This window comes from Penicillium psychrofluorescens (assembly GCF_964197705.1).
Source record: "Penicillium psychrofluorescens genome assembly, chromosome: 4".
In the NCBI taxonomy this organism is placed as follows: Eukaryota; Fungi; Ascomycota; class Eurotiomycetes; order Eurotiales; family Aspergillaceae; genus Penicillium; species Penicillium psychrofluorescens.
The window spans coordinates 3,316,164-3,336,135 of NC_133442.1; the positions used below are offsets into that span (position 1 = coordinate 3,316,164).

General features: G+C 55.8%; 9 protein-coding genes across 9 annotated transcripts; 5 read left to right on the top strand and 4 right to left on the bottom strand.

Moving 5' to 3' along the window:
- Window positions 1-442: 442 nt before the first annotated feature.
- PFLUO_LOCUS6894 (component of the polarisome) lies at window positions 443-3,049 on the top strand (the record flags this gene model as incomplete). Its single annotated transcript, XM_073784481.1, has 2 exons — window positions 443-2,620; window positions 2,675-3,049. The coding sequence occupies 2 exons, from the start codon at window positions 443-445 to the stop codon at window positions 3,047-3,049; spliced, it is 2,553 nt and encodes an 850-aa protein (XP_073640932.1).
- Window positions 3,050-4,034: 985 nt separating this feature from the next.
- On the top strand, window positions 4,035-4,955 carry PFLUO_LOCUS6895 (phosphatidylinositol transfer protein csr1; the record flags this gene model as incomplete). The annotated part of the gene is made up of 4 exons (XM_073784482.1): window positions 4,035-4,089; window positions 4,361-4,530; window positions 4,603-4,709; window positions 4,769-4,955. 4 exons carry the CDS (start codon window positions 4,035-4,037, stop codon window positions 4,953-4,955), a joined length of 519 nt encoding a protein of 172 aa, XP_073640933.1.
- Window positions 4,956-5,637: 682 nt separating this feature from the next.
- Window positions 5,638-6,760, bottom strand: PFLUO_LOCUS6896 (copper transporter complex subunit Ctr4; the record flags this gene model as incomplete). Its single annotated transcript, XM_073784483.1, has 4 exons — window positions 5,638-5,674; window positions 5,765-6,431; window positions 6,517-6,547; window positions 6,617-6,760. 4 exons carry the CDS (start codon window positions 6,758-6,760, stop codon window positions 5,638-5,640), a joined length of 879 nt encoding a protein of 292 aa, XP_073640934.1.
- Window positions 6,761-7,041: 281 nt separating this feature from the next.
- Window positions 7,042-7,906, bottom strand: PFLUO_LOCUS6897 (Exosome non-catalytic core component; the record flags this gene model as incomplete). The annotated part of the gene is made up of 2 exons (XM_073784484.1): window positions 7,042-7,543; window positions 7,611-7,906. 2 exons carry the CDS (start codon window positions 7,904-7,906, stop codon window positions 7,042-7,044), a joined length of 798 nt encoding a protein of 265 aa, XP_073640935.1.
- A 321-nt stretch (window positions 7,907-8,227) lies between these two features.
- On the top strand, window positions 8,228-11,331 carry PFLUO_LOCUS6898 (uncharacterized protein; the record flags this gene model as incomplete). Its single annotated transcript, XM_073784485.1, has 2 exons — window positions 8,228-8,318; window positions 8,372-11,331. 2 exons carry the CDS (start codon window positions 8,228-8,230, stop codon window positions 11,329-11,331), a joined length of 3,051 nt encoding a protein of 1,016 aa, XP_073640936.1.
- Window positions 11,332-11,553: 222 nt separating this feature from the next.
- On the bottom strand, window positions 11,554-12,219 carry PFLUO_LOCUS6899 (RNA polymerase II subunit A C-terminal domain phosphatase; the record flags this gene model as incomplete). The annotated part of the gene is made up of 1 exon (XM_073784486.1): window positions 11,554-12,219. One exon carries the CDS (start codon window positions 12,217-12,219, stop codon window positions 11,554-11,556), a length of 666 nt encoding a protein of 221 aa, XP_073640937.1.
- A 736-nt stretch (window positions 12,220-12,955) lies between these two features.
- Window positions 12,956-14,863, top strand: PFLUO_LOCUS6900 (uncharacterized protein; the record flags this gene model as incomplete). The annotated part of the gene is made up of 5 exons (XM_073784487.1): window positions 12,956-13,036; window positions 13,062-13,750; window positions 13,895-14,205; window positions 14,280-14,456; window positions 14,538-14,863. 5 exons carry the CDS (start codon window positions 12,956-12,958, stop codon window positions 14,861-14,863), a joined length of 1,584 nt encoding a protein of 527 aa, XP_073640938.1.
- Window positions 14,864-15,243: 380 nt separating this feature from the next.
- Window positions 15,244-17,099, top strand: PFLUO_LOCUS6901 (Oxysterol-binding protein OBPa; the record flags this gene model as incomplete). Its single annotated transcript, XM_073784489.1, has 8 exons — window positions 15,244-15,250; window positions 15,361-15,429; window positions 15,482-15,587; window positions 15,649-15,759; window positions 15,813-16,091; window positions 16,150-16,399; window positions 16,455-16,768; window positions 16,826-17,099. The coding sequence occupies 8 exons, from the start codon at window positions 15,244-15,246 to the stop codon at window positions 17,097-17,099; spliced, it is 1,410 nt and encodes a 469-aa protein (XP_073640939.1).
- A 907-nt stretch (window positions 17,100-18,006) lies between these two features.
- PFLUO_LOCUS6902 (histone deacetylase) lies at window positions 18,007-19,527 on the bottom strand (the record flags this gene model as incomplete). The annotated part of the gene is made up of 1 exon (XM_073784490.1): window positions 18,007-19,527. One exon carries the CDS (start codon window positions 19,525-19,527, stop codon window positions 18,007-18,009), a length of 1,521 nt encoding a protein of 506 aa, XP_073640940.1.
- Between the last annotated feature and the right edge of the window lie 445 nt (window positions 19,528-19,972).

A 19,972-nucleotide genomic window follows, 5' to 3' on the forward strand; every position in this document is an offset into this window, starting at 1 on the left:
GGAAGGTCTTAGCGGGTCCGGCCGTCAGGGCGAGACTAACGCTTCTAAGAATAATAATCTCACCCACACTTTCCTCCCTTTTGCTAGTCTTTTCTTCTTCCACTACAACTCCCGTCCGTCCTCTTCACCAGTCTAGTCCGTCACTCTTTTGGATATTTATTTGGGGGAACAGACCAGAAAACAAGAAGAGTATCTGCCCACTCGCTTTACTCCCTCCCAACCCTCCTTCCGGCCCCTTCGACGGCCCCCGACCGATTCTCTGGCCCTCCCTCGCGCCCTCGTTTCAGATCGATCCTGGCCAGTGGAGGAAAGAGACACGGGGAACTCGCGTGGTGAAATAACGTGGATGCATTCGGTGGGACAACCCTTCCGACAGCCCTAGTGAGAGGACCGAGGTGTCCGGATATCACTGCGGACGGTGATGAATGGTCACTCGGGAGCCATGTCGCCTGTCTCCGTCGACGGCAGCGACTGGTCCGGGATCAACCAATACCAAAAGACGGAGCCTCCGTTTTCGCCAACCTTCTCTGCTCGAGGCAATCTCGCCACGCCCCCAACATCCCAAGGCATTCCCAGCGCTCCCTTGAGCCCGATCGTTCCGCCTCCCACAGGCAGCGCAAACCCATCACCACCCAGCTCGATAGCTGCACGTTCGAGCGTGGGCACGCTGGGTGACGGTCAACGCGATCCCAGACGGTATCGACAGATGGAGGAGATTCTGGGCCAACACTATGCCGCCCTCAAGAGATTTCTGAATGCTTCGTATCGCGACGACCGCGGACTCGGTCGCTCCAATAAAGCCAAAGACAAGCTACTCCGCTTGTCACCCACCCAGTTCCACGAACTCAGTACCGATGTCTACGACGAACTGGTCCGGAGGCAGCAGGCCATGCCGCCGCCGGGCCGCCCGCCCAGGCCCGATGTGCCTCCTTTCCTGCCTCCGCGCAAAGAGTTCCACGAAAAGCGCAACCAGGCCCGCCAGAAGCTGGCGTCACTCCAGCACCAGCGATTCCGCGATCTGGCCACCGACGTGTACTGTGAACTGGAGCGCCGGTTCCCACACTTCACAGGCCAAAACTTCCGTGGCCGACCAGGGATGCCTCCGGACCCTCGTCGTTCACAGTCGCGAGGACCCCCCTCACGCATGGGTAGGGGATATCCATCTGGTGGACCGCCGGGTGCGTTTCCGCCTCGGTCTGGCTCTCTAGGTGGCCCGCAAGGCGGCGATGGACCACTTCCGCGATCGTTCCAAAGCAATACGATGGTTCCGAATAAAAGCACTATGGTCGAAGACAGTGACGATATGGGCATGGACGATGATGATGATGATGCTCGGAGTGATGCCTTTGCGTTGGATGCGGTTCTCAGCAGACGGGGCACGACCGCCACGCTTGGCGAAAGTGAAAGAAGGCTTCTGGTGGATAGCCAGGCCCAGGTTTCGGCATTGCAGGAGAAGATTGATAAATTGGAAGAGATGGTTCGTACCAAGGACGAGGAACTGGCCCGGTCGCAGGATGCTTCGCAATCTGAGGCGAGCAAAGAACGTGAAGAGTGGGATGAACTGCGTCTGGAACTGGAGACCAAGATGGCCAAGGCCGAGGACCGGAATAGCTCGCTCCAACTGGAACTCGAACGCGTCCGCACCGAGCACGATGTCATGGAGCGTGACCTTCGCAGCCAGATCGAAGATGCCGCTCGAGGCGTCGAGGATGCGGCGTTGGCAACCCGGTACGCAGACCTTGAGATCAAACACGACAGCCTGCAAGCCGAGCTGCAACACCAACGCAACGTCACGGAAGAAGTCCGACAGCAAGCGTCCACCTTCCTCATGGAAATGAAAACGCTCTCTGAGCAGAGCCATACTACTTGGGAGCATGAAGAACAGTTGTCCGGCCAGGTCCATCGGCTCGAGGACGAGGTCAATGAGTGGAAGCACCGCTACGCCAAAGCGAAGGCGCAGCTACGGCATGTCCGCGCCACGTCTGGTGGTATCGCTGACTCCCGCCCTGACGCCAGCCTGATCGTCAAGGAGCATGAATTGGTACAGGTGGATGGATTGATCAGAGATGTTCATGTCACCAAGTTCCAGATGTCCGTGGATGAGCTGCTCCGCGTCGCTCGGTTCGAGGAATCGCGCGTGGTGGTCCACCAGATCAAGCTCGTCATTGTGGCCGTCCGCCACATGCTCCAGGACGTGGACCAAGGCCCGCTCCCCGTGGACGGAAGTGCTGCCCTGCGCATCAGAGCCAAGAACCGCGTGGCTACCACGACGAACAACATGATCACCGCAGCCCGCAACTTCGCCAGCTCCAGCGGCTTGTCGCCTGTGTCGTTGCTCGATGCAGCAGCTTCGCATCTGGCTATTGCTATCGTGGAGTTGATCCGCGCGGTGAAGATCCAGGCATCGTCTGCCGACGAGCTGGAGGATGATGAGGCCGAGGTGGCACAGATGAATGGCCAAGGCTACTTCGAAACTACTGCCAGCCAAAGACGGTACAGCAATGGCTCTGAGTACAGTGCTATGAGTCCCCCCGACCACAGCCATATCTCCTCTGTGCAGAACGGTATTATCAATGGTTATGGCGCCGCGCAGGAGGACCATGAAGTTCAAGAACTCAAGGTGAGATCATTCTAAATATCGTGTCAACCAAATGACTGACTTGTTTTGTTTCAGCTATATGTCGAAGACCAAACCGACGGTCTCGTTCAATCCATCCAGTCCCTAGTCGCCAGCATCCGCGCCGAGGACGGTCTGACCACCGTGCAGACCCACGTCTCTGCCATTTCCGACGTTGTCGCCAACGTCATCTCCTCCACCGAGCACCTGGTTCACGAGCGCAGCGGCGACAAAGCTCTGCAGGAGCGCGCCGAACCCATCATTCAGGTCTTGGATGAGTGCCGCACTCGACTGGACGGAACTGCGGCTGAGGGCCCAGGTACCATTAACAAGCTGCCGCCCATTGCATTTGAGATCGCGCGCCAGACCAAGGAGCTTGTGCATCGTCTTGACGCCACTGCAAATGGATATGATGACGAGGACTTCCGATGATCTATCTCTTTTACTCACATATACGACACGAGCTGCTGCTATACTTGCTTGCATGCATCGGGACACAACTGAAAATGAGTCTGTCTCATGCCTCTCCTCTACTTCTTTCCTCCTCTTCCTCCACACTGTTCATAAAATTCTTTTTCCCCATCTGATCTATAATCTGTTTCCCTGGTGTGGTGTTTGCTTCTGAGCGTCTCTCTCTCTCTCTTTCTCTTTCTCTCATCGATGGGCAACGAGCGGACAATGCTGAAATGAAGTCCTGAAACGCATGGCATTCATGGTGATTCTTTTTGATTCCTTGATATATTTTTGTATTTTATTCTTCTTTCTCACATTTTTCTCTGGTTGTGTTTACTTTTTTTATAACTACCTCCTCGACCGCATCTAGGCGTCGTCGGTTCTTGCTTACATCGTGACAAACACGGCAGTGCGCATGGAATATACTCTTGATTTTTAATAAGTCTGGACTGAACATTGTATTGAATCGTAGTCTCTGCCTCTAAGAGGGTCTCCAGGTTGTCAGAGCCTAGGACACTTTCAGGGAGTGGAAAAATAGCCCCTTACATAAGCGCCGCAGCTCCCGGGGCTTTTCGCGTTGAGCTTCGTTTTTTTCCCTCTGTTGTTTCTTGTCTCCATCCGCATTCACCCCTTGTATTATTTATTCTCTGTAAGTGTGACCTGTTGATGAGCTTCCTACAGCAGTGCCTAGTGCCGTGATCTATGCGCGTGCCAGTGCCACCAGCAGACAGCCACCCGGATTGATCATCCCCTGGAGCTGTCTGGTATCTGCCTCAGGCACCCACTACACTTCCCGTCCCTCTCGTCTACCGGACCCGCTAACCCCCCCGGCACGATAGTTAATCCGTGCCCCTCAGCAACAATGTTCGCCCGACTCAGGCCTACCCCACCACCCTCTTCCTTCTTCTCTTCTTCTTCACTTTCCTCTCTTTACTCTACCAGATCCTTCTCTAGTACCGCAATCATGACCACCAAGGCTTTCTTCGAGGTCCAGTACGCCCCTGTCGGCTCCAGCGCCGGTATGTATCTTATGTTTCCTTTCTTTCCCTTGATTTAGTTTGCGTCGTGGGCCAAAAGGTGGGAGGGCCCAAGCTGAAGCTGCCCCTCCATCCCAAACACCCAGCATTGCCTGCACACGCACGCACTCAATCCCCTTCCCCCTTCTCCCTCGCAATGCTTCATCTCCAGTCCATCCAATTCCTGTCCTGGATTCCCTTGATGACCCTTTTCTTTCCATCACTCATCTTCATGGCATCCAATGCGAATGTACCCCGCTGACCCCTTCACCAGCCAAGACGGGCCGCATCAACTTCAACCTCTTCGAGGATGAAGTCCCCAAGACCGCCAAGAACTTCCGTGAGCTCTGCAAGCTGCCCGAGGGCCAGGGCTACAAGGGCTCCGGCTTCCACCGCGTCATCCCTCAGTTCATGCTGCAGGGTGGTGACTTCACCCGCCACAACGTGAGTTTTTTCTCTTTTTTTTCCTCTTTACTATCTATCTTTCTCGATACTGACGTCCTTTGTTCCTAATAGGGCACCGGTGGTCGCTCCATCTACGGCGAGAAGTTCCCCGATGAGAACTTCAAGCTCAAGCACACCAAGCCCGGTCTGCTGTCCATGGCCAACGCTGGTCCCAACACGTAAGTTTGATTTGCTCTTTTTTTTTTGGGTTGTCCTGTCATTCTAACCCCGCTCTCAGCAACGGCTCCCAGTTCTTCATCACCACCGTGGTCACCTCGTGGCTGGATGGCAAGCACGTCGTCTTCGGTGAGGTCGCCGATGACGAGTCCATGAAGGTCGTCAAGGAGATTGAGGCTCTCGGCAGCGCCTCCGGCTCCGTCCGCTCGTCCGTCAAGCCCACCATCGTCAACTGCGGTGAGGCGTAAGCTTCTTCCCAGGAATCTACTCTCGCAAATGTAGTGAAACGTGGTTGGTTGGGGTTGTTTTTGAATTCGCGCAGACAGTCTGAGCCATTGCTTCGCTGGTTCAGGTGGGCGGGCTCGTGTTGTGCTCTAGTCTAGTTTAGGGGGAGGAAGAATTTCTCTTACTTCCTCCCTCTCTCTATGTTCTCGCCTCGGGCGTAGTGAATCAATCTAGACTGTCTACCGGATAACCTCGGACTCTTCATAAAATCACCTTTTCAATTCGTAGTAACAATGAACAACATGTTCTCTTGTTGCCACTCGGAAAACACAAGGTGGGGGTGCCCCGCGCTGGATGCCAAACATCGGGCCAACTCGGTCTCGCTTCCAGGTTTGTTTGTTCTAGCCTGTCGTCGGTGGCCGTGCGCCGCTGGTTGGTTTGTGAGGCTCGATGATCTCATCTTCTTGTTACCCCTCTGCCCGCAACGTCATGGAAGCGCAGTTGTAGCAATTGTAATCCAATGGTAGACTTATGTGCGGCGCAATTGTTCGTTTTATGCAGAGAAACCATTCCATGTATGCATGCGTCGAACAAAAGAACAGATAGAGAGGGCAAAGTCCCTGCTTGTCATTCATGGAATCAATAATCTAAGACGCTGGACCCAAAAAACACAACCCGTAAATATGCAGTTTCATAACCAAGGCTCTACCCACAGCATTTCGTAACAGTCGTTGCATCATTCCTATCTCACAACATGATTAGCATTGAAACCACAAAATCACTCAATCCACAATTGACACCAAAAGACCGGAGGAAAAAAAAAAACACATACTCTTTCGACAACGACACGGGCTCCCACGAAAAGATAAACGAGCCGAGAAACGCCCCAATGAAGATGCAGATGATAATGTACCCGTTGAAGTACATCGCCAGCAGCATGACGAAGTACGCGACGGCGAACTGCAGCATGTGTAGCAGGGCGCGCACTAATTGCTCAACCAGCGAGGGCCGGAATGGGCCGACTGCCCAGGGACTTGGCAATCCATTGGCGGTGGCTCTGGAGATGGGGATGGGTGGCCCGCGGGGAGTGTTGCAATGCGCACACGGTGCTGTAGTCTGAGTAGGAGGAGGGCGGTGCTGAATTGGTGCCGAGGTGGTAATATCATCCTTGATATCATCGGACGAGGAAGACGGATCATGGCCGTGGTGCGCATAAGTATTATTACCATGGCTCTCGCAGCAGCTGGCAGTAACCACTTTGGAGTCTCTTTCCTGCCCACGCTCGGAGATAGCAGCACCACCACCCTGTTGAATGAGAGGGTCGGCCGAGGGCGCTGACAGATACAGCGCTCGCAGCCGTGCGCGCTGAACGATGAAGGCGTCGTACTCGCGGCCCACGCGGCGCAGGAACTCCAGACACAGCACGAGACAGATCACGCCGATGCAGGAGCCGGCGAACATACCGCGCGAGCGGATGTGCCAGGATGTGGAGAGGAAGCCTAGTCAATCCATGGTGTTAGTGTTCGTCCATCTACGGATAAATCTGATGTGCATCGGACGGGAAAGCAGAGGACAAGAACATACATGCGTCGATGGTATCCCAGTTCCACAGCATCTGAGAGGCTGTTAGCTATCACATCCTTCTGTCTGTAAAGAGTTTGTTGTGGTTATTGTGGGAACTGACGGAGACCTGGCAGCCGGAGGACCCCATGTCCATATCCATGCCTCCCATTCCAGACATGCCCGACATGCCCGAGGAAGCCGTGCTCATGGCCGCAGATGCAGTGGATGTGCTCGCCATGTCCATTGTCATGGTATTCATGTCCATGGTGGTAGATTATTGGTGTGGGCGATAACTCGGTAAATGCGATCCACGCATCCGGATCCGGCTTGTCGAGCGAGTTTTATATTAATGCGGCAGAACACCGAGAATCAAAACAACCAGGAGGACGAGGAGCAATGGATGGAAAGAATACGATTGGGATGGCAGTCATGGTGAGCAGATTTTGCCCGAACGGCCTTAGTGCGCGCGCAATTGAGCAGATTATCGTTCTTGGCAGGTCCAACAGAATCATCATGGTCGTTATTATTATTATCGTGACAGACTACCTATCGACTGGACTTGATCACTCCCTCCAGCAGCTCACGGATCTGCTTGCACCCGTCCATGCCCACCGCCAGCATCGTCTCGATGTATGTGACATGCAGCCGGGAGTCCATATTCAGCACCGATACCTTCATCTCGCCCTCCTCCTCGTCCATATGATTCTCTCCCACCGGCACCGCCGTCGTAGTCCCGACCGTCAGCGATGGCAGCTCCTGCTCTTCGGGGAGCGACAGATCCAGTAGCGGATCGAGCTCTTCGTTGCGCGGGTCGCGCGGCGTCGATGCGCTGCCGCTCATGCCAGCCGTGCAGCCGCACATCAGGCCGGGCATGGGAATACCGGCGTCCACGAGAGCCAGCGTACAGGCGTTGATCGCAGCAGCTAGTAACGAGCCGTCCGCCGAGAGGACGTGCACGTGGATGCTGATTGTGCTGTGCGGGTAGAGGTAGGTGTGTAGATGGGACTGGAAGGCGGAGCGGAGGGTCGTAGCAATTCGCGATGATTGTCTGGCAGGCGTCAGTTAGTATCTGTAGCCATGCGGCCGGCGTGAGGAAAAAGAGGAACAAGACATACCCGCCGCTTCCTCCTGCGCGTCTCTTGCGGTCCACGCTGGCGAACCCGGCAATGTTCACTTCCACATCCACCATAGCGCCAGCACTTCCTGCCTGGCCTGATCCTTCGCCTCGTCGGCCCTCCGCGGGCCCGTGGACGGAACACATGATTGCGGTGTTGCCCATCGACAGATATGACGAGCCGGAGCTGGCGGGGTTGGTCGAGATCTGGGCTTGCAGCAGACGTAGCTCGTTCCACCGGCGGCCGTCCAGGCGCAGCCGGGTAAGGGGGTAGGTTGTAGAGGTATCGAGAGGCATTTTGAGAGAATTTGCGGTGTTCTCAAGGTACAATGTAGAGTCGGGGGATCGTGACCAGGTTTCTGCGCAGTCCAAAAGTCAGCTTCCAACAAACTCAAACATAATGGAGGGAGGAAAGAGTGGAGACGAACAATTGAATACCGAGTTTGGTAAGTCAATTGAGAGACCAGCGATGTGGCTCTGGGTCTTGGTGGTCGTGGTAGGAGCAAAAAAAGATCGGAGGCGGAAGTGACCAGACCTGCCTGACCTTATCGCTCTTATCCTCGCCCTTCCACCTCTCCAGCTTCCTCCCACCCAACGCCACTCGCAGACCAATATGCCATGGGAAGTGACGGAGTTGGGAATGCCGAGGTCATCTCCATCGACTCGGGCTCTGATGATCTGGAGGTGACGCGCTACCTCGATTCTGGCAGTATGACTATGTCCCCCCACGCGTTCGACGCGAAGCTCATGCTCTTCTTATAGACAGGAAATCTACTACGGCAAACAACGCACAACCAACACCTGTAAAGTCTGAAACCGACAAAACCGGTCCCTTGACCAGACTACTCGAAGACAGCGATGAGTCCGACTTCAACGATGGCGCGTCGGCGTACAAGAAGTTCAAGGAACGCAAGTCCCTCAAACGCAAGCAGAGTCTCGCCTCAACCCGCAAAGCCAAGGTCAAGCGAGAAGAAGATGTGATTGTGGGCCGGGTCCCCAAGCAGGAGCGAAGCAAACCACGGGCCAAGCGGACTCAGAAAGAGTATGGCGCGGTTCCGTCGGAGGATGAGCTGATGGAGCACACGCTCCCGAACTATTTGCAGCGCCGTCGCGTGCAGTTTGATCGCAAAAGAGAGCATCTTCAGGAATCCGGGTTGAAGTTACCGCCAAGTTACACTGATATCGACTTCTCTGACGATGAACGTCTGGAGCACCTCCTGGAGAGACCGGCGTTCCGAGATCAGCCCCCGAGCCGAGAGTATAAGGACATTACACTACCCTACTCCCTAGGACTGATACCGGCACCGATTGCGCAGTGGCTGCGCCAGTATCAAGTGGAAGGAGTTGCCTTTTTGCACGAGTTGTTTGTCTACCAAAAGGGCGGCGTTTTGGGCGATGACATGGGTCTTGGAAAGACCATTCAAGTCATCGCTTTCCTGACAGCAGCATACGGCAAGACCGGAGATGAGCGGGACGCGAAGAGGATGCGCAAGATGCGCAGATCCGCGAACAATGCTTGGTATCCGCGCACCCTGATCGTATGCCCGGGAAGCCTGATCCCGAACTGGCGGGCGGAGTTTGCTCGTTGGGGGTGGTGGCAGGTCGATGCGTATCACGGCGACAACAAGGAACTGGCTTTGCACGCTGCAAGATCGGGGAGATTGGAGATCTTGATCACTACCTACACGACTTATATGAACAACAAAGATGCGGTCAACATGGTTGAGTGGGACTGCGTTATCGCCGACGAATGCCATAAGATCAAAGAACGAAAATCCGGGACGACCCAGGCGATGAATGAAATCAACGCTCTCTGTCGAATTGGACTGACTGGCACGGCGATCCAGAACCGGTACGAGGAGCTGTGGACGCTACTAAACTGGACGAATCCCGGCGTCCTTGGCCCTGTCACCACCTGGACCACGCAGATTGCCACTCCGCTCAAGATTGGACAGTCGCACGAGGCAACCCAGAGCGAACTCAGCAGGGCCCGCAAGACAGCCAAGAAGCTCGTCGAGAATCTCCTGCCTCAATTCTTTCTGCGTCGGATGAAGACCTTGATTGCCGATCAGCTGCCCAAGAAGAGTGACCGGGTCGTCTTCTGTCCTCTGACCGAGACACAGGCGGAAGCCTATGAGACATTTCTGGAGAGTGACATTGTCCAATACATCAAGCAGTCCTCAGAGAGGTGCGGTTGTGGATCGGGGAAGAAGGCTGGCTGGTGCTGCTACCGTATCATCCCTGGCAGAGACGTGCCGTGGCAGTCGTACGTCTTCCCGGCGATGACCGTGCTGCGACATCTAAGCAACCATTTAGCCGTTCTCATCCCGCAGGGAAACGATTCCCGGGAAAAACAGGAGAAAGACAAGGATATGCTCCAGCTCGCGCTGCCTCGAGAGTGGGAGAAGCTGTATCGCAGCCGAGATTCAATCATCAACTACGCAAACCCAGAGTTCTGCGGTAAGTGGAAGGTTCTGCGGAAGCTTTTGAAATGGTGGCATTCGAATGGCGATAAAGTCCTCGTCTTCTCACACAGTGTCCGGCTCCTGAAGATGCTGCAGGTCCTATTCCATCATACCAGCTATAACGTCAGCTACCTGGACGGATCGATGAGCTACGAGGATCGTGCGGGAGTCGTCGACGAGTTTAATTCGGACTCACGCCAGTTTGTCTTTCTCATCTCTACCCAAGCCGGCGGTGTTGGACTGAACATCACTTCCGCCAACAAAGTGGTCGTGGTCGATCCGAACTGGAACCCGGCGCACGACCTCCAGGCTCAGGACCGCGCTTATCGCATTGGACAATCGCGCGATGTCGAGGTCTTCCGGCTCATCTCCGCAGGCACCATCGAGGAAATCGTCTACGCGCGGCAGATCTACAAGCAGCAGCAGGCCAACATCGGGTATAATGCCAGCTCTGAGCGGCGCTATTTCAAAGGCGTCCAGGAGAAGAAAGACCAGAAAGGCGAGATCTTCGGTCTGGACAACATGTTCGGATATCACAACGACGGCGTCGTTCTCCGCGACATCGTCAATAAGACCAACGTCGCCGAGAGCCGCGCCGGCGTGCAGGTCATGGACATCGAGGTCGAAGAGGAAGACACTCGCGAAAACGGCGAGGCCACTCCTAAAACCGAAGACGAGGCAATGAGCCAGCTTGCTGCTGAGATCTGCGGCGACGATAAGAACGCAGTGAAGCGCGAACGGCCTTCCACAAATCCACCGGCCAAAAGCAGTCCTCACAAACACGACCCCATCCAAGCCATCCTCGCCGGCGCAGGCGTGGAATACACCCACCTCAACAACGAAGTCATCGGCTCCTCGCGCGTCGAAGAACGACTCAGCCGCCGCGCCCAGCTGGCATCCGACGACCCGACCGCGGACTGCCAGGTCTTCCAGCCATCTCAAGATACTGGTGGTGACGACGACGACGACTTGGATCCATTTGCCGAGAGTCCTGCTGCGGATTTGAGCTTTGGAGGACCAGGAACAGACGACCAGCGGTTCCGGTTTCGGTATCATCCTCCTCCGGACGTGGTGCGCCGCCAGTTCTGCAGCATGGCGCGCCGGCTTGGGTACGCGGATGCGACGGAGTTTGCGCTCGTCGTGGAGAGTATGACGCAGGCGCAGCGAAGGGCTTGTCTTGAGAAGTGGTATCGGGAGAGGCGGGATCTTTTGCTTCCAGATGAGAAGGTCAAAGAAGAGATCAAGCAGGAGAAGTGAGTGATTTCTTGCAGTCCTTCATGATTAGGGCCAATACGACATCCGTGTTCTTGTCCTCGGCGTTGGTCTGATATTTATTCTTGGTGATACCCCTGTGTACATTTGCTACGATTATACGAATCCTTTTCTGGTTGATAGATGTCACGTAAATTCATATTTATTATTCGGGGCTCTTGGATTAACTATCCACAGCAGTCGGAGTCACCGCCTGTCATATTCAACTCACAACCAAGCCAGCGTCCACAGAGCAGGCAGATGCGGATATTTCTCCTGCCACTCCGCCAGAATCTCAGGAACCTTCTCATCAAAGCCCTGCCTCGCGGCACCAGACCCGTTCTCCCACCCAGCCGTCCCATTCACACTCCTCTCCGTAGCAGCTGCCTCATTCAACCGATCCGCCAGATCCAGAATCGCCTTCCCTCCCAGCAGGGCCTCTTCATGATTGTCCCTGATATCAACATTAAAGACATGCACCGGCCGGTTCAGCGGCGACCCCTTGTTCATGAGATCATCCACCACCGCATCCCAGCATCGCTCCTCGCAAGTAATAATCACATCAACGACGCCGCCCTCCGTGCCGATGGCACCCTTATCCCCCTTCTCGACATGCTCCGTCCGCGGCAGACCCGGCACCCAGTCCTGGAAGCGCTCGGGCCCCCATTTCAGGTTGCGGTTGCGGTCGAGCATGGTCAGGATGCCGTTGCTGCGGTACAGCCGCTCGTCTTTGCCGCGCAGTTCTTCGTACATGTGGTCGTAGGAGGTGGTGTTGAAGCTGTACACGTTTGCTTGGGTGATTGATGGGCCGGGCAGCCGGACCAGGGAGCCGGTTCCGAAGGATATCACGGGGAAGCCGGCTGTTGCTGTTGAGAGGCGTAGGTGGGCTTCCATTGAGCGGTTGTTGTTCGATGCGCAGACCGTGCAGAATTTAAGCTTGTAGGAAGGGGGGAGGGCGTGGGTGGTGGTGTTGTTTTTGTGCTTGCGGCCGCTGCTGCTGCTGCTGTTGTTGCGGCCGCTGCGACGGTGGTGGGCTCTGTGGGTTCTTCGGCCATGGCGGCGTCGGGGGAAGCTTGGGTGTGTTCTGGAGGAGGAGGTGGTGGTGGTGGGGGAGTGTTGGTTGCCATGGTGGGAGGAAAGAGGAAATAGAGACTAGGTAGATTGGAGATAGAGAAGACAGGGAGGGCTAAGAGAGAAGAACAGATGGTCTAGAAGTTGGACTGCGCAACAATCGATGAGAGTGGGTTTACAATCTGCGGTTGGTAGCTGTTGCGAGCAATTAGCACTCATTCCTGGCTGGACAGTGGATGACAATCAGGCAACGGGATGGGATGGGTTCAGATAGATGAAAAGCGTATAAGTGAGGTTGTCCGCATTGCGAGGCTCAGACAGCTCCAATAATAAAATCATCATGATAGGCAGGAAAGCAAACACGGGAGAGCAACATACCTTCAGTGAGGGAGTTGATCAGTCGGGGCCGTAGCCCTGGAAGGAGAAGAAAAGAACGAACAATCGAGTTTTGGGGTGTGTGTCCGTGTGCTTAGTCACGCCCTCATACTTCGATTGACCTTCGACGGGCAGCTCCATCTTCCTCCCTCTACGCAGTCCCAACTGCCCACCACATCTCACTATGACTACAGCTTCCTCCGACGGCACAAGCTTTGTGCCGGCGCTGATTGTCGTAGACATGCAGGAAGACTTCTGCCCGCCCGTGAGTGCGACGAAGCTACCACCAGCATGATCCGGCCGAGCTGATCCAAAGCCTCTTGCCTCCCCCGAAAAAGAACGGGTCTCTTGCCGTACAAGAAGGCCGGGCCATCGCACCCCTGATCAACTCACTCCTCGCACAACCAGGGTTCGTGGCACGCGTCGCAACACAGGACTTCCACCCGCCCGACCACATCTCCTTCGCGCCCAACCACCCCGCGCCCAACAACAAGCCCTTCGAGTCGTTTATCACAATGCACAACCCGGCGCCCGGCAAAGAAGCCGAGACAAAACAGCAGCAGCTCTGGCCCGTGCATTGCGTCGTCGGCACTCCCGGCGCGGAGATGATCCCCGAGATTGACATCGACAAGGTCGATCGCTTCGTGCACAAGGGCCAGCACGCGCAGGTCGAGATGTACTCGGCCTTTGCGGATAATTTTGGGAATTTGGATCCGGCCATCACGGCCAAGTCGGTCAATGAGGATCTGGCCGCTGCGCTCAGGACTCGGGGCGTGACCGATGTGTTTGTTGTTGGGCTGGCGGGGGATTACTGTGTTAAATACACGGCCATCGACGCGGTCAAGGCTGGCTTTCGCAGTTGGATCGTCGAGGAGGCGACCCGGTGCGTGGTGCCGGCCGGATGGGACAAGACTAAGGAGGAGCTGGCGGCGGCGGGTGTCCAGGTCATTACCGCCGATGCGCCGCAGATCCAGAGACTGTCAGTCCCGTAGTGCAGGCTACAATTATCAGAAAGCCATCGTGTTCAAATGTATTTATATCCCTGCATAGTTACGTAGTCCCCGGTGGATCAGCGCCGGGGGTGCGGGCCGAGGATTAATCAGTGAATCCTTCTGTTTCTTAGTTATCAACTCAGCCTCATCTTCGCCGACTTCTGTCTCTGGCAGATCATGTCAGGCACGATCGGGGCGTCGACCCCGGCAGCGACCTTAGCCAGCCTGGACGAGAAGACGGCCGACGCCGCCACCACGGGTCAGGTTCTACTACACGAGCGCCACACGATTCCATACTGGCAAGTCAACGTGCCCCCTTCGGAATGGACCGCCGAGTGTCCTAGCTATCTACGCGACCTACCAGCCAAGAGCATCCGATGTCTGTCGACGCTTGACAAAGACTACACGCGGCAGGATTGGGACCTGGTGCGGGAGATCATCCGTGAGTTGGGGGGCAGCTTCGGGCACCGACCGTCCCAAGAGGAGAGACATACTGACGACGGGATGGGACCGCAGGAACCAACCGCATCGATCGATTCCAGCGCGTCCCGAGCGAGCTGCGCCGGTACCTGGCGTACATGGCGCAGCTGAAAACCGAGTACTCGTCCGTGATGCGGTTCGTGGTGCAGGAGCGGCTGCACTGGGGCGACGGCAGCAACCTGGCGCCGAAAGGTCAACCCTTTGAGTTGAACGGTAAATATACCATGCCGATTGGTTCTCCGCGGACACACGAATCAGAACCCCACCGCTGAGAACTCATCTTTTTACTACTAGAGGACATTTGCATTCTGTACAACGACTGGCCGTACGGCGTCGAAACGGACATCATCCACCTGGTGGTCTGGACCAAGTTCGAGCTGGAAGACGACCCGGCCACGGATGATTTGACGCCCAGCGCGCGCGCCGCGATCGAGGCGTATGTCCAGCGTACGTTCTGCTCCCGCGTGCCGCCGGCGCAGGTCATCTGGTTCAAGAACTGGCGGTCGCTGAAGTCGGTACATGCTGTCGAGCACTTCCATGTTATGCTCTATCGGCCGGATATGGATTTTGTGAAGGAAATTACCCATGGCGATGTCCCGCTCATTGCACGGTTGCGATAGAAGAGGGCCCGAGGGATGCGAGATGGTCGTCCCCCACTAGTAACTCGCCAAGCCGTGCCCCTCATTGACGATCATTTGTTGGGAGAAAACAATTCTAAATCAGTAGTCATAGGAGAAAAGACCGACGGTGGTGAGAAGGAAGAGCGTCGGTATACCTGGTTCGTTCGTCGTTGTAGACGTCACTGGGTTTACACTAAGGCTAGGGCTCCCTACCACACCTGACTGGTCTGCCTTGTTTTCGCCGGCTTCTTCCTCTTCCTCTTCTTCTTCTAGACTCTCCCTCTCCCTCCCTTACTTACCACTCTCTTTCCCTCCTTGAATGCTGTAGCCTTGGTTGTCAGCCACTCAATATGCCGGTTCCGCATCTTCGCCGTTCTTCGATGAACAGTAAGTTGTACTGCCCATGTCATCATCTCCCGCCCTGCCTCAACACTTCTTCGCTTTCCACCAACTCACCACCATAACCATGCAAACTGACACCCCGTCTCATCCTCCAGGCAGATCCTCCAGGGAGGACTCTCCCGCCAGCGGCGAGGACGAGATCGTCGAGCCCGAACAGGGAAATGGTAAGTTTGCCGGCAACACCCCCCCACTACGACTCCAGGACTGACGGCCTAGTCCTCTCCCACATCATCTCGCAGCTGCGACCGGGCGCCGACCTGAGCCGTGTGGTTCTGCCCACCTTCATCCTCGAGCCCCGGTCCATGCTCGAGCGGATCACCAAGTACGCAGCCTGATCGGAGTTACCGTGAGGCGGGGCACCCCAACTGACCTCTTGAAAACAGCTTCATGGCACACCCCGAAACCCTCCTCCCCATGTCCACGATCGATGACCCCGTCGAGCGCTTCGTCTCGGTCGTCAAGTTTTACCTGAGTGGATGGCACATCAAGCCTCCGTACGTCATCCGCCCGTTGTTCTGGACTAGCAATCTGATCCCCCGCTATACAGAGGAGTGAAGAAACCACTCAACCCCATTCTCGGGGAGACGTTTACCTGCTACTGGGACTACCAGGATGGCACGCGCGGATACTACATCGCCGAGCAGACCTCGCACCACCCGCCCAAGTCGAGCTACTTCTTCATGGCCCCCGAGCACAACATCCGCATCGACGGCACGCTGAAGCCCCGCAGTAAGTTCCTGGGCAACTCGGCCGCCAGTCTGATGGAGGGAATCGCCATTTTGCGGCTGCTGAACCGCGGGCAGGATAAAGAGATGGGTGAGAAATAGTACGTTTTGATGCCGGTCTGGATTCTTGTGGCAGCGGACTGACTCACGGGTTCCTAGTATCCTGACTCAACCCAATATGTACGCCCGCGGAATCCTGTTCGGAAAGATGAAGTATGAGCTCGGTGATCATAGCTACGTGCGGTGTCCAGAGCATAACTTGGTCGCCGATATCGAGTTCAAGACCAAGGGCTACTTCTCCGGTACCTACAATGCCCTCGGAGGCACGATCAAGAACGAGAAGACCGGAGAGGTTCTATACGAGCTATCGGGAATGTGGAATGGGGAGATGCATCTGAAGAACTGCCTGGTCCGTTTCATTCTTGGGGTGACTTTAGTGTCAACTACTAACAAATACAAAACAGACACACCAGAAAGAGGTTCTATTCGATGGAGCACATGCCAGGCATACCAAGCCTCAGGTTCGCCCAGTTGAAGAGCAGGCCGAGAGGGAATCACAACAGCTATGGAAGCCCACCGTCAAGGCGATCGTTGCGCGGAACCACGAACTCGCAACGGATGAAAAGACCAAGATCGAAGACCAGCAACGAGACGAGGCAGCGAAACGCGCCGACGAGGGTGTCGACTGGCAACCTCGACTGTTCCGTGCTGTGCAAGGCGGACCCGGCGGCCGAGATGAAGGAGATGAAGACCTCGACTGGATTATCAATGCGGACGTGTGAGTATTTCTCTTCTGGGAATTAAATGGAATATGAGTCTAAACAACACGTCGCAGTGCCTCGCATGACCCCCAGCTTGCCGCAAAGCAGATCCTATCCATCGCCCCCATCGTCCCTGGTCAGAAAGCAGAATCTCAGTCCCAAATCCCGCCACATCAACCCCAGCATTCGGACACTTCGAACCAGGCGCCCTCCCAGAACCCCGCCGCTAGTACCGCAGCGGCAGACTCTTCCGCAGCGTCCTCTTCTGGACCTGGACCAGAAAATGCCAATATGGTACGGGTAGATACAGAAACCGCGCAGAAATTCGTGGACGCGAAGGAGCAATGAGGGAGGCGTGGAGCTCGATCTGTTTCCAGCAGTCCTCGTGGTTTCTCCTGCTTTCTGCATCCTTTGTTTCTTGCCTTTGATGCCGAGTTGTTCAAAGCATATCCAAAAAAAAAAACACACAGTCAGCCCGCCACAACGAAAGTCAACCTGCGCAGACTGCCCAGCATCAAAATTTCTCCCACCATAATTCGAGTTCAACACAGCGCTCCCGACCACGACGCCACGCCCCATTGCTGGATACCCGATTTAATACTATTTACAAAGAGAAAAACCCGACCTCATTAAGATCGGAGACCGAAATACGAAATACGAAAATCCCCTGAACACATTCTAAATGCTCCGTCGTCTTGTCTTACCAATTGCGCTATCTCTGCCTGCGTGTGTGCGATTCCAGAAAGTCGTGAGGATGTGGTTGATTGGATTGAATTGGATTTGCACCGTGCATGGTATGTAGTCTTCAAACAAAGAAAGCAGTCAAAAAAAGAGCAGTTGGGGAGCAGACATGAGTTTTTTTTTTTTTCTTTCTTTTCAAACTCGATAATACGACAAAGACACAGCGAGGGCGGCATGGAGCTATCAGAGGTGGGATGGAATGGGGGTTTCTACAGCGATAGACTTGGTTTTTGTGGTTAGTTGCAATTGCATTTGATCTTCTATACAGTAAAATGATACTGAAGTGTTCTTTCATTCATTTTGATGACTTCCTTTCTATCTCTCTCTTCCTTTCTTTTGTAGAGATGGTATAACTGTACAGAACTCTTTCTTCAAGGATATCTCGCGCAGGCCTGAAACTCCCAGTAATAAAACCAAGTCCGCCCAGAAAACAAAAACGCCAGTGGTGAATCAATCCCGTGAACGCCTTCGACACACCCCTAAACCAATCCCAATGACAGAGAAAAGAGGGGGGTTATGAATACAGCTCGCCCCTGTAGCCAGCTCCGCGCTCCAGCTCCCGCCGACGATTCATACGGGGAATAGCACCAGCCGAGCCCATATCCATACCCTGCAAATCAGCCGCAGCCACCTCGGCTGCCATGGCAGCCGAGCCCCCGCCCTCTCGTTCCTCGCGCTCCTCTTCCATAGCAGCCGTCTGCTCCTCGATCTCCTTCTCGGTATCCTCGCGCAGGCCCAAGATATCCGGCGGGATAAATCCCATCTGCACGCTGGGCGCACCCTGGATATAGCGGAGCTGCTCATGGACGGCCTCGACCAGGTTCTGGAGGTAGGGCCGAGGATTCTTGTTCTCGAGCTTGCGCAGCTCCGACAGCGGTGGGAAGAGCGAGTAGTCGGGGCCAAAGTGGTTGCGGAATGCGACGGTTTCCGGGATCGTGGGGTCGAGGTTCTGGTCTGCGTCGATGAGGATGGAGGTTTCGTGCGCCCAGGCGCGGGAGACGTTGCGCGGCGTGTAGCCGCCTCCTCCTACCACGAGGAGAGGCAGGCCGAAGGTCTTGGTGAAGGCGACGCAGGCGCCGTGGGCGCGCACGTTGAGGTTGAAACAGCCTAGCCGGTCGCAGCCGAGACTGTCGGCGCCGCATTGGAGGACGATGGCGCCGGGGCGGTAGGTGTCGACGCAGGCGCCGATGACGTCGTGGTAGAGCTGGATGTAGGACTCGTCGTCGATGCCGTCGTTGAGGGGGACGTTGATAGCGTGGTGGGCGCCTGGGTTCAGCGGGTGCGAGGGGCCCGTGTCTTCGAGGGCGCCCGTGCCGGGGAAGAAGTTGTCCTTGTCGTATTTGTGAAACGAAACCGTGAGCACACGGTCCGTTGACCAGAAGGCCTGCTCGACGCCGTCGCCGTGGTGCACGTCGATGTCGATGTACATCACGCGCGGGTGGTGGCGCAGCAGCTGCAGGGTGCCCAGGACGATGTCGTTTACGTAGCAGAACCCGCTGGCCTCGCTTTTCTTGGCGTGGTGCAGGCCGCCGGACCAGTTGATTGCAATCTCGGACTGGTTATTGCACAGCTTGCGCGCGGCGTCCACGGTCCCGCCGGCGTATAGCGAGCAGTAGTTGTACAGCCCGTCGAAGACGGGGCAGTCGTCGCCAAAATTAAAGCGCACCACGTTATCGCTCTGCTCGGGCCGGTCTACGTCGCCGGGGATCACCTGCCGCAAGAACTCGATGTAGTCTGCGTCGTGGAACTCGGCCATCTCTTCGGATGTGGCCGCGCGCGCCATGTACAGGTCCATCGCATGGTGCATCCCGTATGCCATCACCAGCTGCTTCGTGAGGGTCAGCCGCCAGGGCTTCATCGGGTGCGACTGGCCGAAGTGGTGCAGCTCCACGGCTGGGTTGGCGTGCCATGATACGCGATAGCCTTGTGGCCGGGGCACCTGGTAGCTGTCGCGGTCGAGCGCGACCTTTTGATCGACGCTCAGCGTCGGGGTCGAGGGCGCTCCGTACTCTTGGACCACCGAGGAGCGAGCCATCAGAGCAGGGTCGGGGGAGAGATTGTGTCGAATCAGTCAGGCGAAGAGAGGGTGATTCTAGACGAGGATGCGCGAAATCATGGTTGGTGTCGAAGAGTCGCAGATCAAGCAGGCCAGTGGAGCGAATGCTGACTAAGGTCGATCTACGCCGGGCTAACCAAACCCGTAACGTTAATCCTGCAGCAACTGTGAACACAACCCGCCCGTGCCGAATCGGAATAAACGGACTTCCTCTATACCCCGCCTATTATGGGCTGGGCCGCGGTCTGCAAGGCCGAGAATTTCCCGAGTCGCCATCAGCTGGTTGCCGCTTTGAGAAGGTGGTAAGCTGACATAACAAAATGTTCCGGTATCGGCAGAGACGGCATCATGGACTGGCAGGGCATATATAAAATGGCCCGTTCGGAGCCCGCGGCCGATTAATTGTTGCATCTGCTTTGGTAAC